General features: G+C 43.2%; 1 protein-coding gene and 1 long non-coding RNA gene across 2 annotated transcripts; both read right to left on the minus strand.

The window, feature by feature from the left end:
• Nucleotides 1-269: 269 nt before the first annotated feature.
• LOC139218367 (uncharacterized) lies at nucleotides 270-4,734 on the minus strand. Its single transcript, XR_011585653.1, has 3 exons — nucleotides 4,656-4,734; nucleotides 1,558-1,702; nucleotides 270-967 (listed from the first exon to the last, which is right to left on the minus strand). It is a non-coding gene; the product is annotated as an uncharacterized lncRNA (long non-coding RNA).
• Nucleotides 4,735-4,807: 73 nt separating this feature from the next.
• cnstb (consortin, connexin sorting protein b) lies at nucleotides 4,808-11,397 on the minus strand. Its single transcript, XM_070849862.1, has 9 exons — nucleotides 11,310-11,397; nucleotides 10,313-10,422; nucleotides 7,600-7,630; nucleotides 6,310-6,396; nucleotides 6,063-6,174; nucleotides 5,375-5,396; nucleotides 5,219-5,288; nucleotides 4,897-4,936; nucleotides 4,808-4,856 (listed from the first exon to the last, which is right to left on the minus strand). Exons 1-9 carry the CDS (start codon nucleotides 11,380-11,382, stop codon nucleotides 4,808-4,810), a joined length of 594 nt encoding a protein of 197 aa, XP_070705963.1. The 5' UTR covers nucleotides 11,383-11,397.
• Nucleotides 11,398-12,111: the final 714 nt, after the last annotated feature.

The following is a 12,111-nucleotide window of genomic DNA, read 5'->3' on the forward strand; positions in this document are numbered from 1 at the left end:
TGTTGAGGTAAACAGAGGAATCATAGGCTAAAGCTATCAGAGGTTATAAAGGCTCATCTGCATCTCAGGGTTTTTCAAAATAACGTAAATCTTTTCTGCCATGTTGTAAAAAATGTCTGATAGGTGTACAGCCTTTCAGTATATTGACGTAACAGAGATGGGTCAACAGAGGAAACGTTTACATGAATTTAAAAAGGGGGAAAAAACATAATTTGGTCCATTAATCATCCAAAAAAACAACACACACACACACACACACACATGTATGATCCTATTGATTCTAATGGAAGCTTCTCTTTGAATGAAACCACCAGAACAAGAAAGCTTCTGGAACAAAAGACAAATATATACACAGCTACGACTGCTACAGATGTGAGGGAAACTCCTAGTACACAGGTGAACTACTTCTTCTGTTAAAATATAAATATTGTCGAGAGTTGTGAGCCCTCCTGTGTGGCATCTGTAAGGTCCAGTGGTTCAGTGTAAGATGAATTATCCACACAAACGGCAGTAAACAAGAGGTTTTTATGTACTCCGATCCCACAGCATGCAGGCGAGTGAACTCTCATTTGATTTGTAAGTCTTAATGAGTCAAAGGACCCGAGCTCCAGTCTCAGCAGAGGAAGTCAAAGCTCTGGATGGCAGCGTCCTGTCAGTCCCGTTCCTGTTGAACTGTGGTCGTCCTTTGTCTATTTTACAGTGTCAATCAAAGTACAAACATCTGACTCCGCTCTCCTCTGGACCGCAGGTGAAAGGGTCTAAGTCCGGAGGGGCAGCCAGTGTCCGAGGCCTTCAAAGAACCTCCGTACGTTCGTGACGTAGAAGTCGACGTTGTGGGTGAAGTCGGTGCAGATGTTGGAGTAAGTGTCCACCAGGGTGCAGTAGAGGGCGGTCCCACCGATGCTGATCACCACGGTGACCAGACACAGCAGCAGCAGGATCAGGCAGGAGTCTCCACCCACCTCATCTACGAGTAAGAAACAGACTAATGTAATATGCTGCTGTATAGTGTCAAAGTATTTTGACAGGACGGGCTGTAGCATAAAGGTTTCTACGACCGGAGCCACATTAAATCACTGACACGTCCACATTACAGATGAGTTAGACCAGCGGTATCATACTCATTTTAGCACAAGGGACACAGACAGCTCAGTTTGATCTCAAGTGGGCCGGACCAGTAAAATCACAGCATAATAATAAGCTCTAAATAACGACAACTCCAAATGTTTCCCTTTGTTTTAGTGCAAAAAAGTAGTACATTCTGAAAGTATTCACATTTAATGAACTATTTTTTTACACAACATTATGAACAACCTGACATTTCTTAAGTAAAATAAGTGCAATTTCAACAATATTACACCTCAGTTTATCATTTACACATGTGCATTACAACTTACACAGCATTTAGATTACATCGCAGGTATCTGGAACTGAACAGTGGACAAATTTGAAATAGCAGTTAATGTCTTCTCTGTAACTTTTACACTTCATCCCGCGGCGGGTCAGATTGGACCTTCTGGCGGGCCGTCTGTTTGACACCCTTGAGTTAGACTGTACCTTGCTCGATGCCGTCCTCCGGCTCACTGAAGCGAACTTTGCGTTTGGAGTTCTGCTTGGTCACGGTGTCGCTTGGCGGAGGCAGCCCGTCCAGCGACGCTCTCCTCCTCTTCAGAATGGAGACCAGACCGTCTGGAGACGAACTCTGAAGGAGACACGGAAACAAGAGAAACCACCACTAATTGTTAGTGTCACTTTACCCTGATCAGCAGACTGGTACTTAAATCAACGTCTGTGGTAAGTACAGTAGGTCTGTATGATGCATGTTAAATTTATTGAAGAAAAACTATGATTGAAGCGATGAAGTCTATGAGGAAATGAGCCGACTTCTCACTTGACTTATTACCTCAGGAAACACTTTCCTAATCAGTTTATGGTCTCAGTCGCTAGTGTCAAGTCTTCTTCAACACAGCAGGATGTTCATTTAGTAAATTATGTTCCCATTTAGAGGAAAATAGACGATAGAGCAGAGGAGGCTGAAGGCCGTGTGACTAACCAATCTGAGGCAGAGTCTTTGTGGATTGAACTTCACGTCTGGTACCAAAAACAAGATGGCGATGGCCAAAATGCCAAACTAGAGGCTTTGAAACAGTGATCCACAAACTAATGAGTGATCTAAATCTAAATCAACTTCTTATACACAGTCTATGGTTTTAAATAAGTGCAGCAAGTAAGTAAGTTAAGAAAAACATCACCAAACATAATCAGATGAGTCCGAGGGTGAACAGTCTAATGTGAAACCTACTGTGCGTCTGGTATTAGCCAACAAACGATGAGCGGCATTTTAGATGAATTCAAGCTGAGCCACAGAAGCTTTGCTGAGGCAAGTGAACACAGAGCTGCAGAGGCACAGGTGCAACGACACAGAGGCACAAATGATCCTCCAGCAAGCCTGGCTGACGTGTTTCAGCTGGAAATGAGCAAGTTTAATATAGAGAGACTAAAGTTACAGGGATGCACTCGTGGCATTATTATGCACTACATTAAGAAGTGCAGTTACACTGTACAGTCAACAGAGCGCAGTGATGAGAGGATTTCCCAGCAGAGCTTAAAATACCACAGACTCTAATGTAAAGCCTTTGACCTGATCATAATGTCTGAACAAACCACAGGGCGGAAACAGTAACACACAACACGGCCATACGCTGACTGCTGATGTGGAGTCATTTCTCAAGCTGTCAGCTGCTGACTTCATTTATGGGCCAATTATTTACCGAGGTCAGTGGGTCAGTAGCATGCGGTGCACTGCAGTGTTCATGGCATTCAGTCAGGTCTGAGGCACATTAGTACATCGTGTTTAACCTTTACTAGCATCGCTCAAATCATAATTTTCAGTGTCACCACTGCGGAAATGTTCATGTTGGAGAGAAATACAGCACGTCAGGGCAAAGAAATATTTGTGAGTGTTAGCAGGACCGACTTTATCCTGCAGTCCAGATATCAGTACGAAGACCATATACAATAACTACATCAGTAATATTCAGAAATGCTTCTCTATGCGATGAAAGGAGTTTTCTTTATTAGATAAGTGAGTGATTTGTTTTTCAACAAATACAAAAATTGGAATCAGGAATGTTAAAATCAAGTTGTAATTGTAATTTAATGTATCATTTATAAAATATTTTTGATTCAGTGCTGTGCTTGTTCACGGCTGTACTTGAGCTAAATGCTAACACATCTTTGTTTAGGGGGTAAAGCACTTGCTGTTAGTTTGGTCCTCGATCAAAGTACTGGAGGCGCTAGAGGAAAAGACTTTGAACAAGTCCTGTAACTGATGATCTCCCAGCCAGCCGACGTAGTGCCAGACAGAAATGAACAGCAGCGACCAAAACTGAACTAACAGACACATTCAAAGCCACAAAGCATCATAAAAATGACTCATCCATAACAGAAGAACATGTCTTTCAAATATTTCTTCATTCCCTCTGCGTATGAAAGGACACACCATGGCCTTTGCACATATCACGCTGTCAACAAAGTGATCTGATACACAGCCTATAGACTAATGCTGCTGCTTGTTTACACTGCTGAGGACTGAAGGAGCAGTGAGCTGTTAGACTAAAGAGAGGCACAAGATGTAGGACTTATAAGATAGATAGATAGATAAAAACATACGATGGTAGCAATATTTTTCCTATATATATTTACAGTATATCGACCCAGCAGATGAATTGGTTGTGCTCTACTAAGTCAGCTACTCATACCAAATTTTGTCAAAAAATAAAGATTATCCCTTCAAATTCTAGAGAGACTTGTTGTAAAATGATGTGTTTCTTCTCTTGCTGTTTGTGTCTTTCTCAGTTAGTTTTCTAGTGACTTTATAAAGTGACTGAAAAAGAGAAAGACATAAAACAAACCCTCATAAAATGTGACTCAAATATTTTCATTAAAATACAAAGGAGTCCCACCCATGCCCCACCCAGTCAAACCTCCTCTGGGTTACATGATGTCAGCCGTGATCCTGACCCCTTCAATGCGAGGCCCTCGGCCTGCTCGGCTTGTTTGGAACAGCTCTGATTTCATCTCCACCTCTAGGAAAGAAGCAGGCCCCTTCAGCCGAGTGTTTGAGCCAGGACATGATGTCTTGGCTCAGGCCGCGGCTCAGTAATCTAGCACATTTGGCAGGGTAGACATCCCGAGTGTCGGGGCCACACCAGTGAATATGGGTGGAGGTTTTTTGAACACAGAGAAGTCGGTGATGATCTCATCGAGGGGCCGCAGAGATCATTAATGGGAGTGTCTCAGCAAAGACAAAGAGCTGTGGGTCAGAGTGTACAACGTCAACAATACAGTCTTAGTTTCTTCAGGCGGGAAGCATAATAGATAGTAACAACATAAGACATCGGGGAGAGGAAGGAAGGAAGGAAGGAAGGATAGATGCATGCAGATGGAAAGAAGAGAAAGATCAAGAGGATACAGGAAAACATAGTTATACTATCACAACAGCTCTTTTTTGTACATTTATCTCAAACCCAAATCATTTTGTGAGGCCATCTGTTCAACTAAAACACTAATTAGATAATCTGTCACCTCCTTTAGTGATAATTATTGTAAAAGCAGAAAACAAACAGACAAGCAGACTCAGAGTGTTTTCCTACCCCCTCTGTGTGGGACAGCTTGGCCAGGTCCTTGTCTGAAGCCTGGGGGACTCCTGTTGGCCACTCCACCTTCACCTCCTCCTCCTCTGGTGTCCCCTCACACTGCCCCTCCTCCTCCTCCTCTACTTCCTGTCCTTCCTCATACGTCTCTTCTACTCCTGCTTCCTCCTCCTCCTCACCTCCCTCCTCCCGGTGGCCTGTCTGCAGTGAGGGAAGCTCTATATCTGAGTTCATCCTTTGCTCTTGTTCTTCACCCTGCTGTGTTGTTTCAGGCAGGTTAACTGGAATTGGGGGGGAAAACAAAGGACAGTGATTATTTATTATTTTGAAGACAGGTCTTTCACTTGTAGTGGAGTATTTTCACAGTCTGGTATTATTACTTGTATGTAAGTGAAGGACTTGTATAGTTCCTCCACCACTGAACACACTAAAGTTTGATAGTAAACATGGTTCTTATGCTAACATATCTTAGTATTGTCGCTGTGAGCATGTTTGCAGCAGCTGTAGACTTTCAGTCTTGTTTATTCCTTTGGTGTCGTATGTAGACGGTAATACATGCTCACCGTTATCATGGCAGGGTTGTAGTGTGTCGTTCCTGCTCTGAATGTCTTTCAGCGCTGCATTCAGCGTCTTCTGTTGAATCAAACACACAGTGGTTGATAATAATTTAAAATCTGAAAGTAGGCAAAGTACAGAAAGAATAGGTTCACATATCTTACCTGTTCCTCACTGACGGAGGGTCTGAGTGATGCCAAACACAGCAGCATAGATGGAGACAGAGGAGGACCAGACAGACAACAGGGGAGACAAAGAGAGGTAGAGAAAGGTCAGACGAGGTTAGCAGTGTGTTACTTAACATATTAAATAGCTAAAATGTTCTCCAGGCATTTCCTGCAGGAGTTGGCATCTGCTCTCCAAAATCAAATCCACCTGCACCAAATGACTGCAGGCTGCAATAACATACCAAGGGAGTCACAGGAGAGGTGGGACACAGCAGCGTCTGGCATGCAGACCTGCGGCATTTGTCTGCGTCTGGTGGAACTCTTTTCTGCCCCGTCAGAAATATTGATTTTCCCAGTGAGTCCCATGTGCGTCTGTATCATAGGTGCATCTTCATGCATTATCAATGTGTCTGTTTGGACTGTGATGTCTCTGCGTGTCCATGTGGGACACAAAGATAGAAGTCGATTAGAGTAAATCAAAATGGGTGCTAAAAGGTTTCTGTCTGACAGCGATGAAGGTAATGGGAGGAAATAGAATGAGAGGAATCTAGCTGAGAGGCTGAGCTGTTTATAGTAGGTTTCCTCCCATGTTTCGGTCTGCTTCAGCAATGTGGAGCAGGATCATGAGACAACAGAGTGCCCAGATCTCCTCTGATAAATGCCGTGTTGATGTGTTGTGGTATACCTGCAGTGTGTCCTGCAGATCTGCTGCAGGGTCTCGATGTGTTTCTGACTGATGCCGTCCACCTCAGAGGCCAAACTGCTTTCAGCGCTGCTCTTCTCCCTCCACTGGCTCTCTGGGAACACATGTGGAGTACAGATGTGCAGAAAATAAATGCGCATCCCAACTCTTTCTCTCAATATTGCACATAATTACATTTAGGTTTTTGATCACAGGTTTTATTGAGGGAAGAATCAAATGCATGCAGTACCCCAGTTCTCCTGCAGGGCGGCGAGGTTGGAGAGCAGACGCTCATGGTAGAGCTTCTCCAGCTGTAGGAACTGGATGGCCCACTGGTCTGGTAGCATCAGGAGTTAAAGACCGAACACCTCTGCTGAACTACTGCTCATTTTCATAGTTTTGATTTTATGACACTGCAGCTAGAAATCCACCTGTGTCATTCTGTTACTGGTATTAGTTTTATTCTACAAGGTTTGTTGTTTCTGTAAATTGCAAACTTTCATCCTCCAGAGGCCACTGAGATTATCAACAGTAAAAGACATGAGATGTATTATATAATGCGGTCAGCAGGGGTCCGTAACTGTTTTTTCTCATGACCCCAAAATCAGTTTATTCTTGCAAGCATATGCTTTTGGATTTTAGAGGCTGATGACTCATTCTGGTGCACAGACCATGCACCTTTTAATAAACCAAATAAAAAATACAAGGACAGCAAAGTAGCACGGCTTCTCAGGTGACCTAGAGGTTAGAAGGATGATTTCATAATCAAAAGGTCAGTTAGACGAGTGAAACACTTTATCCTGCTCACTTATTTTACATTAATCAGACAGCGTCAGTTCAGTATGTTCAAAAATATGTCTGAAAGCTGAGTAAAATGGCCGTGAGACAGATATAACCGGACATGGAGGCCAAAAAAAGGCAGTAAAGGAATATATCTCACCATTAAAGTAGAACAACACACATTCATCTGTAATTGTAAACAATATTTGTTTGATATGTGAAGACAACAAAAGAATGTGTCTGTTGTATAAATAGTATGTTACTATTACTGGACATTTATATCTTTCTATGCCACGAATCCCTCCTCCGCATACATTCAGCCCTCTCACTTTCTCGCTCTCCTCACACGCAGACACATCAACACACTCCTCCCTGCAGAAGACGGGCCGACAGCTGTTGCCAGGCCGACAGCACAAACACAGCCTGAGGAAACTACTGTGCTACTGCACGGCCCTCAGGGCTGTTAGCCAAAGTATGGGGAACCCTCAGCGGCTGAGAGACTTATTTTGTTTTTTTTACATTTTCATTGCTTATTAGCATTTTGAAAAAGCTCCATGTTAATGTTTTTGACCTTGGAGGGTCAGTGTCTCGTGTTGGCCTTCATCAAACAAGCACCGGCCTCATCAGACGTAAACCTCCTTTATAACCAAATGTTATAACCAGTCTAGTTCAGTCACAACTCTGAGCTGGAAAATACTAGTGACTGGCAAATGTCTCAATGCATAAAAACAGAAAGGACACTGTGCACTTAAAAGGATACAGTCCTCTTTGAGCGAGTACGCCTCTGCAATCTGAAACGAAAAGATAATTGATTAAACGGGAGGTAGAGTACACTGACTCACACAGAAGTTCACCTGTGCAAGTGCAGAAAACAGAAGTGAACATCATACGTGTTGCTCTGTGACTTCGTCATGTGATGACCATCGCCACTGACCCGTGCAGCGTCAGAGCACATGGGTAAAAACTGCTGTGCACTGAAAATTATATCATCAAACACTCATTAGGCTGTTAGAACAATTTAAAGTGTTTTTGTTTGAAATTCACGGCACATTCCTTCAAAGATGAGGATCACATGACAACGTCACACCAAGAGGTGGAACCATGCGGACGTGAAGTCACATGCAACTCATTATGGTGCGGATTAACGGGATTTTTCCCATTCGCTTTCTACCTTCCTCGGCACAACCAGTCGACTATATGATTTAGTATCAGGCATTCTCCTGTATTTAGTGATAGCAGGTACTTTTAAGGCTGCAACTAATGATGATTTTCATTATCAGTGAATCTGCTGACTATTTCCTAGATTTTCTAACCCAAATAATTTGGGCTATAATGTGTCACAAATTGTGAAAATGCCCATTATAGTTTCCCACGGTGGAACTATTCCGATTACTTGTTTGGTCAGTCCCAAAGCCCAAGATATTAAATATACTATCACATATTCATCAAGAAAAGCACCAAGCTGATTAATTCTCTGTGGATTAACTCATCGATTAACCAGCTTTCAGCCTTTCCTTGTTTCCTTGACCTCTCTGCTCAGAATGACCTCTGACCATGAACCTCTTGCCTGTTTACGGCCAGCTCTGTGCGCTGTACTCACACCAACTCTCTAACAGTTTACAGGGCTGCAGGTAGAGATGCTGCCCAAAAGAAAAGCCTGCATCTCTAGCCAGACGGCAAAACACACCTACTTTGAAATATTTTTAAAGACTTGGATATCAACAGGTTTTTGGATGTACGCAAACATCTCAACACCGACCTTCGAGTGGGTGGTTGAAGGCGTGACAGAAAGAGGTTGAACAAGTCTGCCACTGGTGGAAAACTTTGAAAAGATCCTATTTTGGCACAAAGAAACAAAATGGCCCCAGCCGTTCCACTTCTCCATATTTTGGCGAGATAAACGACGCGTTAATCAGAGTTTGCACGGCTGTATGTTAAGAGAAATATCAGTGGAATGTTTATTTTCATTAGCAGAACGGATTAGTAGGAATATTGTCTTTCTCAGAATGAGGCCAAAAACAGTCTCAGTGAGAAAACAGACAGTTTATTTACACACTTAATAAGATTAAGTGTGAGTTGAGCATTGATATACGTAACACTGTTTTAACATGGACAATAATGTTAAGTTTTCTCTTTATGTGCATGATCCCCTGGGTGTTTGGCGGAACAGGCGTGAACTTACGCCGACCCCATTCGGCCCCTATATTTGTGCCTGCTCTATCCATCTATCCATGCTAGTAGGAACCTGCTGCTTACAGATATCACTTCCCTGCTAATTCACTGACCTTCTTGCAGTCTTTCGTTTAGCTGATGTCATTCGTAGCTGTATCCTAATCATGTTTTACTAAAAGCCGCACCTCCCATCGGGGGCTTACGTGCAAACCTACATGAGAGATATTTTCAAGCCACATAGACACTCCTGTGCTGCTCTGATTAATTATTTTGTCTTTTTCCGACTTGTTCTTTCAGGTATGTTGAGAATTTAACACATGAATTCAGGACATGAAATATTTGGTACACCAGAATAGCAGATACGACCAAATATGGACCCTCACGTCTGATAGAGTATGAAAGACACTGACCATGTATCTTGTAAGCGTGGGCCTACATGCTGAACGTAGTTGTCTGCGGAGTCTAGCATCACTCACACCAAAGTCCTGGTATTTGGAGTTTATTTATAAAACCCTAATAACGCTCACTGTAATACTGTATTTGTCAGATGTCAATGTCTCTCCTTTTTCCTTTCTTAGTATTTGAGGCAAAATAGTTTTCCCTTTGTTACACAATTACTGCAGTTGGCAGTGAAGCAAAAATAAACAACAAGCTTCTCAAGGTGCTGAAACAGCCAAATGAATCATATTATTGTCCAAGCGTTGTTAGGAAATTGTGGTCTGCAAAGTATTACGCCCGCAGCATGAAACCACCGCTGTGATCCTATTCAACGAAACACTGAGACTGAACCGAGCTATATTTATCACGTCTCTAATTAGCATGTGTGTTTGAATGCTGTGATTGTGATTTGAGGCAGGAGAGGCAGCAGGAGCCGGACTGAAAGAGCAGAGGGTTGCAAGTTCAAATCCCTGCACCTGCAGTGAGTACAGCAGTTGCATAAATGTTCTTTTCTGCCTCAGTAAGTCCTACTGATGTCTCCTTGAGCAATGCATTTACAGGGAACATTTAAGAATTTCAGACAGCTGACCTTTTTAAATTATACACCACGCTATCTCAGCGCATTTGCTCTCACAAGCTTTTTTGATACGTTTGACAAACACCAGCTCAGGGATTTATTATAGTAGTCTCAGCTAACAGAGACTTTGCAATCAGGTCACACAGGAGGACTGCCATACGCTGTAGATGTAAGCATACAGAAACTGCACACACACACACACACACACATGAAGCCACTTTGTCTGACTAAATAAAGGCACATATTCCCTGTGGATTTAGACCCACACAAACACAAAGACACACACCTGGTGTAGGGAGTGTGGCAGCAGTGTGAAGTCACTGTTTTCTCTGAGGGACTGCAGGGAGGCCAGCAGCTCTGGGCTCGGCCCCAGCGGTCCATCTCTGGAGGCACTTCCTAAGAACATACAGCACAAACAAATACCTGATGGTTCAGTAATATCATGTTAACTTAACAGCCTGATCACAGTATCTCTGGTGTCTCTGTGCAGCTTCTCTTAATGGTTTACGTAATCAAATGTACATTTTCCCAAAATGCCAAACTATTCCTTTAACCAGTTTACAAAGACCAGCAAGCGGCATAAGAGATAATGTTCCAGCATGGACGACCAGTGAGTCAGTCTGCTTGTATTTACTGTGTGTGTGTGTGTGTGTGTGTGTGTCATGACAGCCCCCAGAAGACACTGCAGATGCTAAAGCTACCTGACAAACAGGCTGTTAGCTCAGCAGGTTGCCATTGGTGACAGCCTGTCGGCCCCTGGCCTGCAGCAGACTTTACTGTGACAATTAGTCCAGATTAGCCGTGGCTGTATAGTGCAAATGTTACGTAACAGGGCTTATCAGCTCCAGCTGTATAGCACATTGCAAACATCCAGGACTACTGGCCACAGCTTCCTTACAGCTTAGTATCATCCTGATAATCTTTCGTTCAGTTTTTAATCTGGCGCACTACAGCAGTTTTGTGGGAAACCAGTCCTATAGATGTGTCCCCTTTCAGAAGTAGTCAGCCGCTCTCTGTAGAATAATGTGTGTTATCGCTCTAATGTGTCTCTCAAACTGTTTAATAAAGTCAGTCTGGGGTCATTTAAAGATTATAAACTGTCTTTGAGAGGCATTTTACTCTCTGAGCTGTCGTGAGTGTTATATTTTATAGTGTAAAAATAGCATCCACATTAGCTGATGCTGCAGAGAGAGCAGCTCCCTCCGAGGTGTACAGACATAAAAAGCGCACAGAGGTCAAACATCAGATTAAAAATTAGGTGATATTCTGAAAAAGTATTTTACCTGTGGCACTGTCTGTGCACATCCATTCCCCGGTGTCGGGACCTTTCGGCGGGATGGCGTTCTTGTTACCCATCACCTCAGACACTGCAGCGATCTTCTCCTCCAAGTCGTGGTTCCCCAAAAGCTTAATTGTTTCTGACTTTTATCAGACCACTTCCTTGGAGGGAGATGAGTAAATTACTCAGGAAAGTTTGTGTCGCTCTGAGCTCCCAGAAAGGACCGAGCAGGGGGAGGGCGTCTGGAGCGCTGGAAAAGGAGTTCTCAGAAAGTTTGGTTTGTGATCAGTCTTGACGGAGCATGTGATTTAATCCTCCATCTCCTGGGTGGTCAAGAAAAGGGAGATTTGAAATGTCCAACATAGTCCATGAGGGCCGGGCTTCGGAGGATGATCTTCTTGGTTTTTGCAGACTTCTCACAGCCCTCTGTATGGTTTATTGTGGTTTTTTTTCCCTGTATGTCGTATGTTCTGAGAAGGAGAGGACACACAAAGAGAGGAAGAAAAGAGAGTTGAATGCAAAGCGAAGCAGCATTGCTGGTGAAATGGCAGTTATGTCACTGACTGAAAGGGTCGTCTTTGTCTCTAAACCATGACTGCCCATTGAGGCATAGCAGAGTGCTCCATCCTGAATAACTCCCCAAAATAACGTCATAGTAGTCTGTGGAGTAGAACAGTTAACGGCTAGTATATTACAGGCAGCACACTGTACACGATCCATCCTCACACTTTGTACTACCAGGCACAGAGGTTTGCAAGTGGGGGTCAGCGTTTTATTCTTTAACAAATCATTGTAGTGTTTTTCAA

Source organism: Pempheris klunzingeri, chromosome 18 (genome assembly GCF_042242105.1).
Source record: "Pempheris klunzingeri isolate RE-2024b chromosome 18, fPemKlu1.hap1, whole genome shotgun sequence".
Taxonomy (NCBI): domain Eukaryota; kingdom Metazoa; phylum Chordata; class Actinopteri; order Acropomatiformes; family Pempheridae; genus Pempheris; species Pempheris klunzingeri.

Bases quoted from the DNA above. Each gene is read 5' to 3' on its own strand.
- cnstb (XM_070849862.1), bottom strand. From the start codon at position 11,382: ATGGGTAACAAGAACGCCATCCCGCCGAAAGGTCCCGACACCGGGGAA. The intron at 10,423-11,309 runs GTAAAATACTTT...GTATGTTCTTAG, and splicing joins GTGCACAGACAGTGCCACAG to GAAGTGCCTCCAGAGATGGA. The intron at 4,937-5,218 runs GTGAGCATGTAT...CCCCAATTCCAG, and splicing joins ACAACCCTGCCATGATAACG to TTAACCTGCCTGAAACAACA.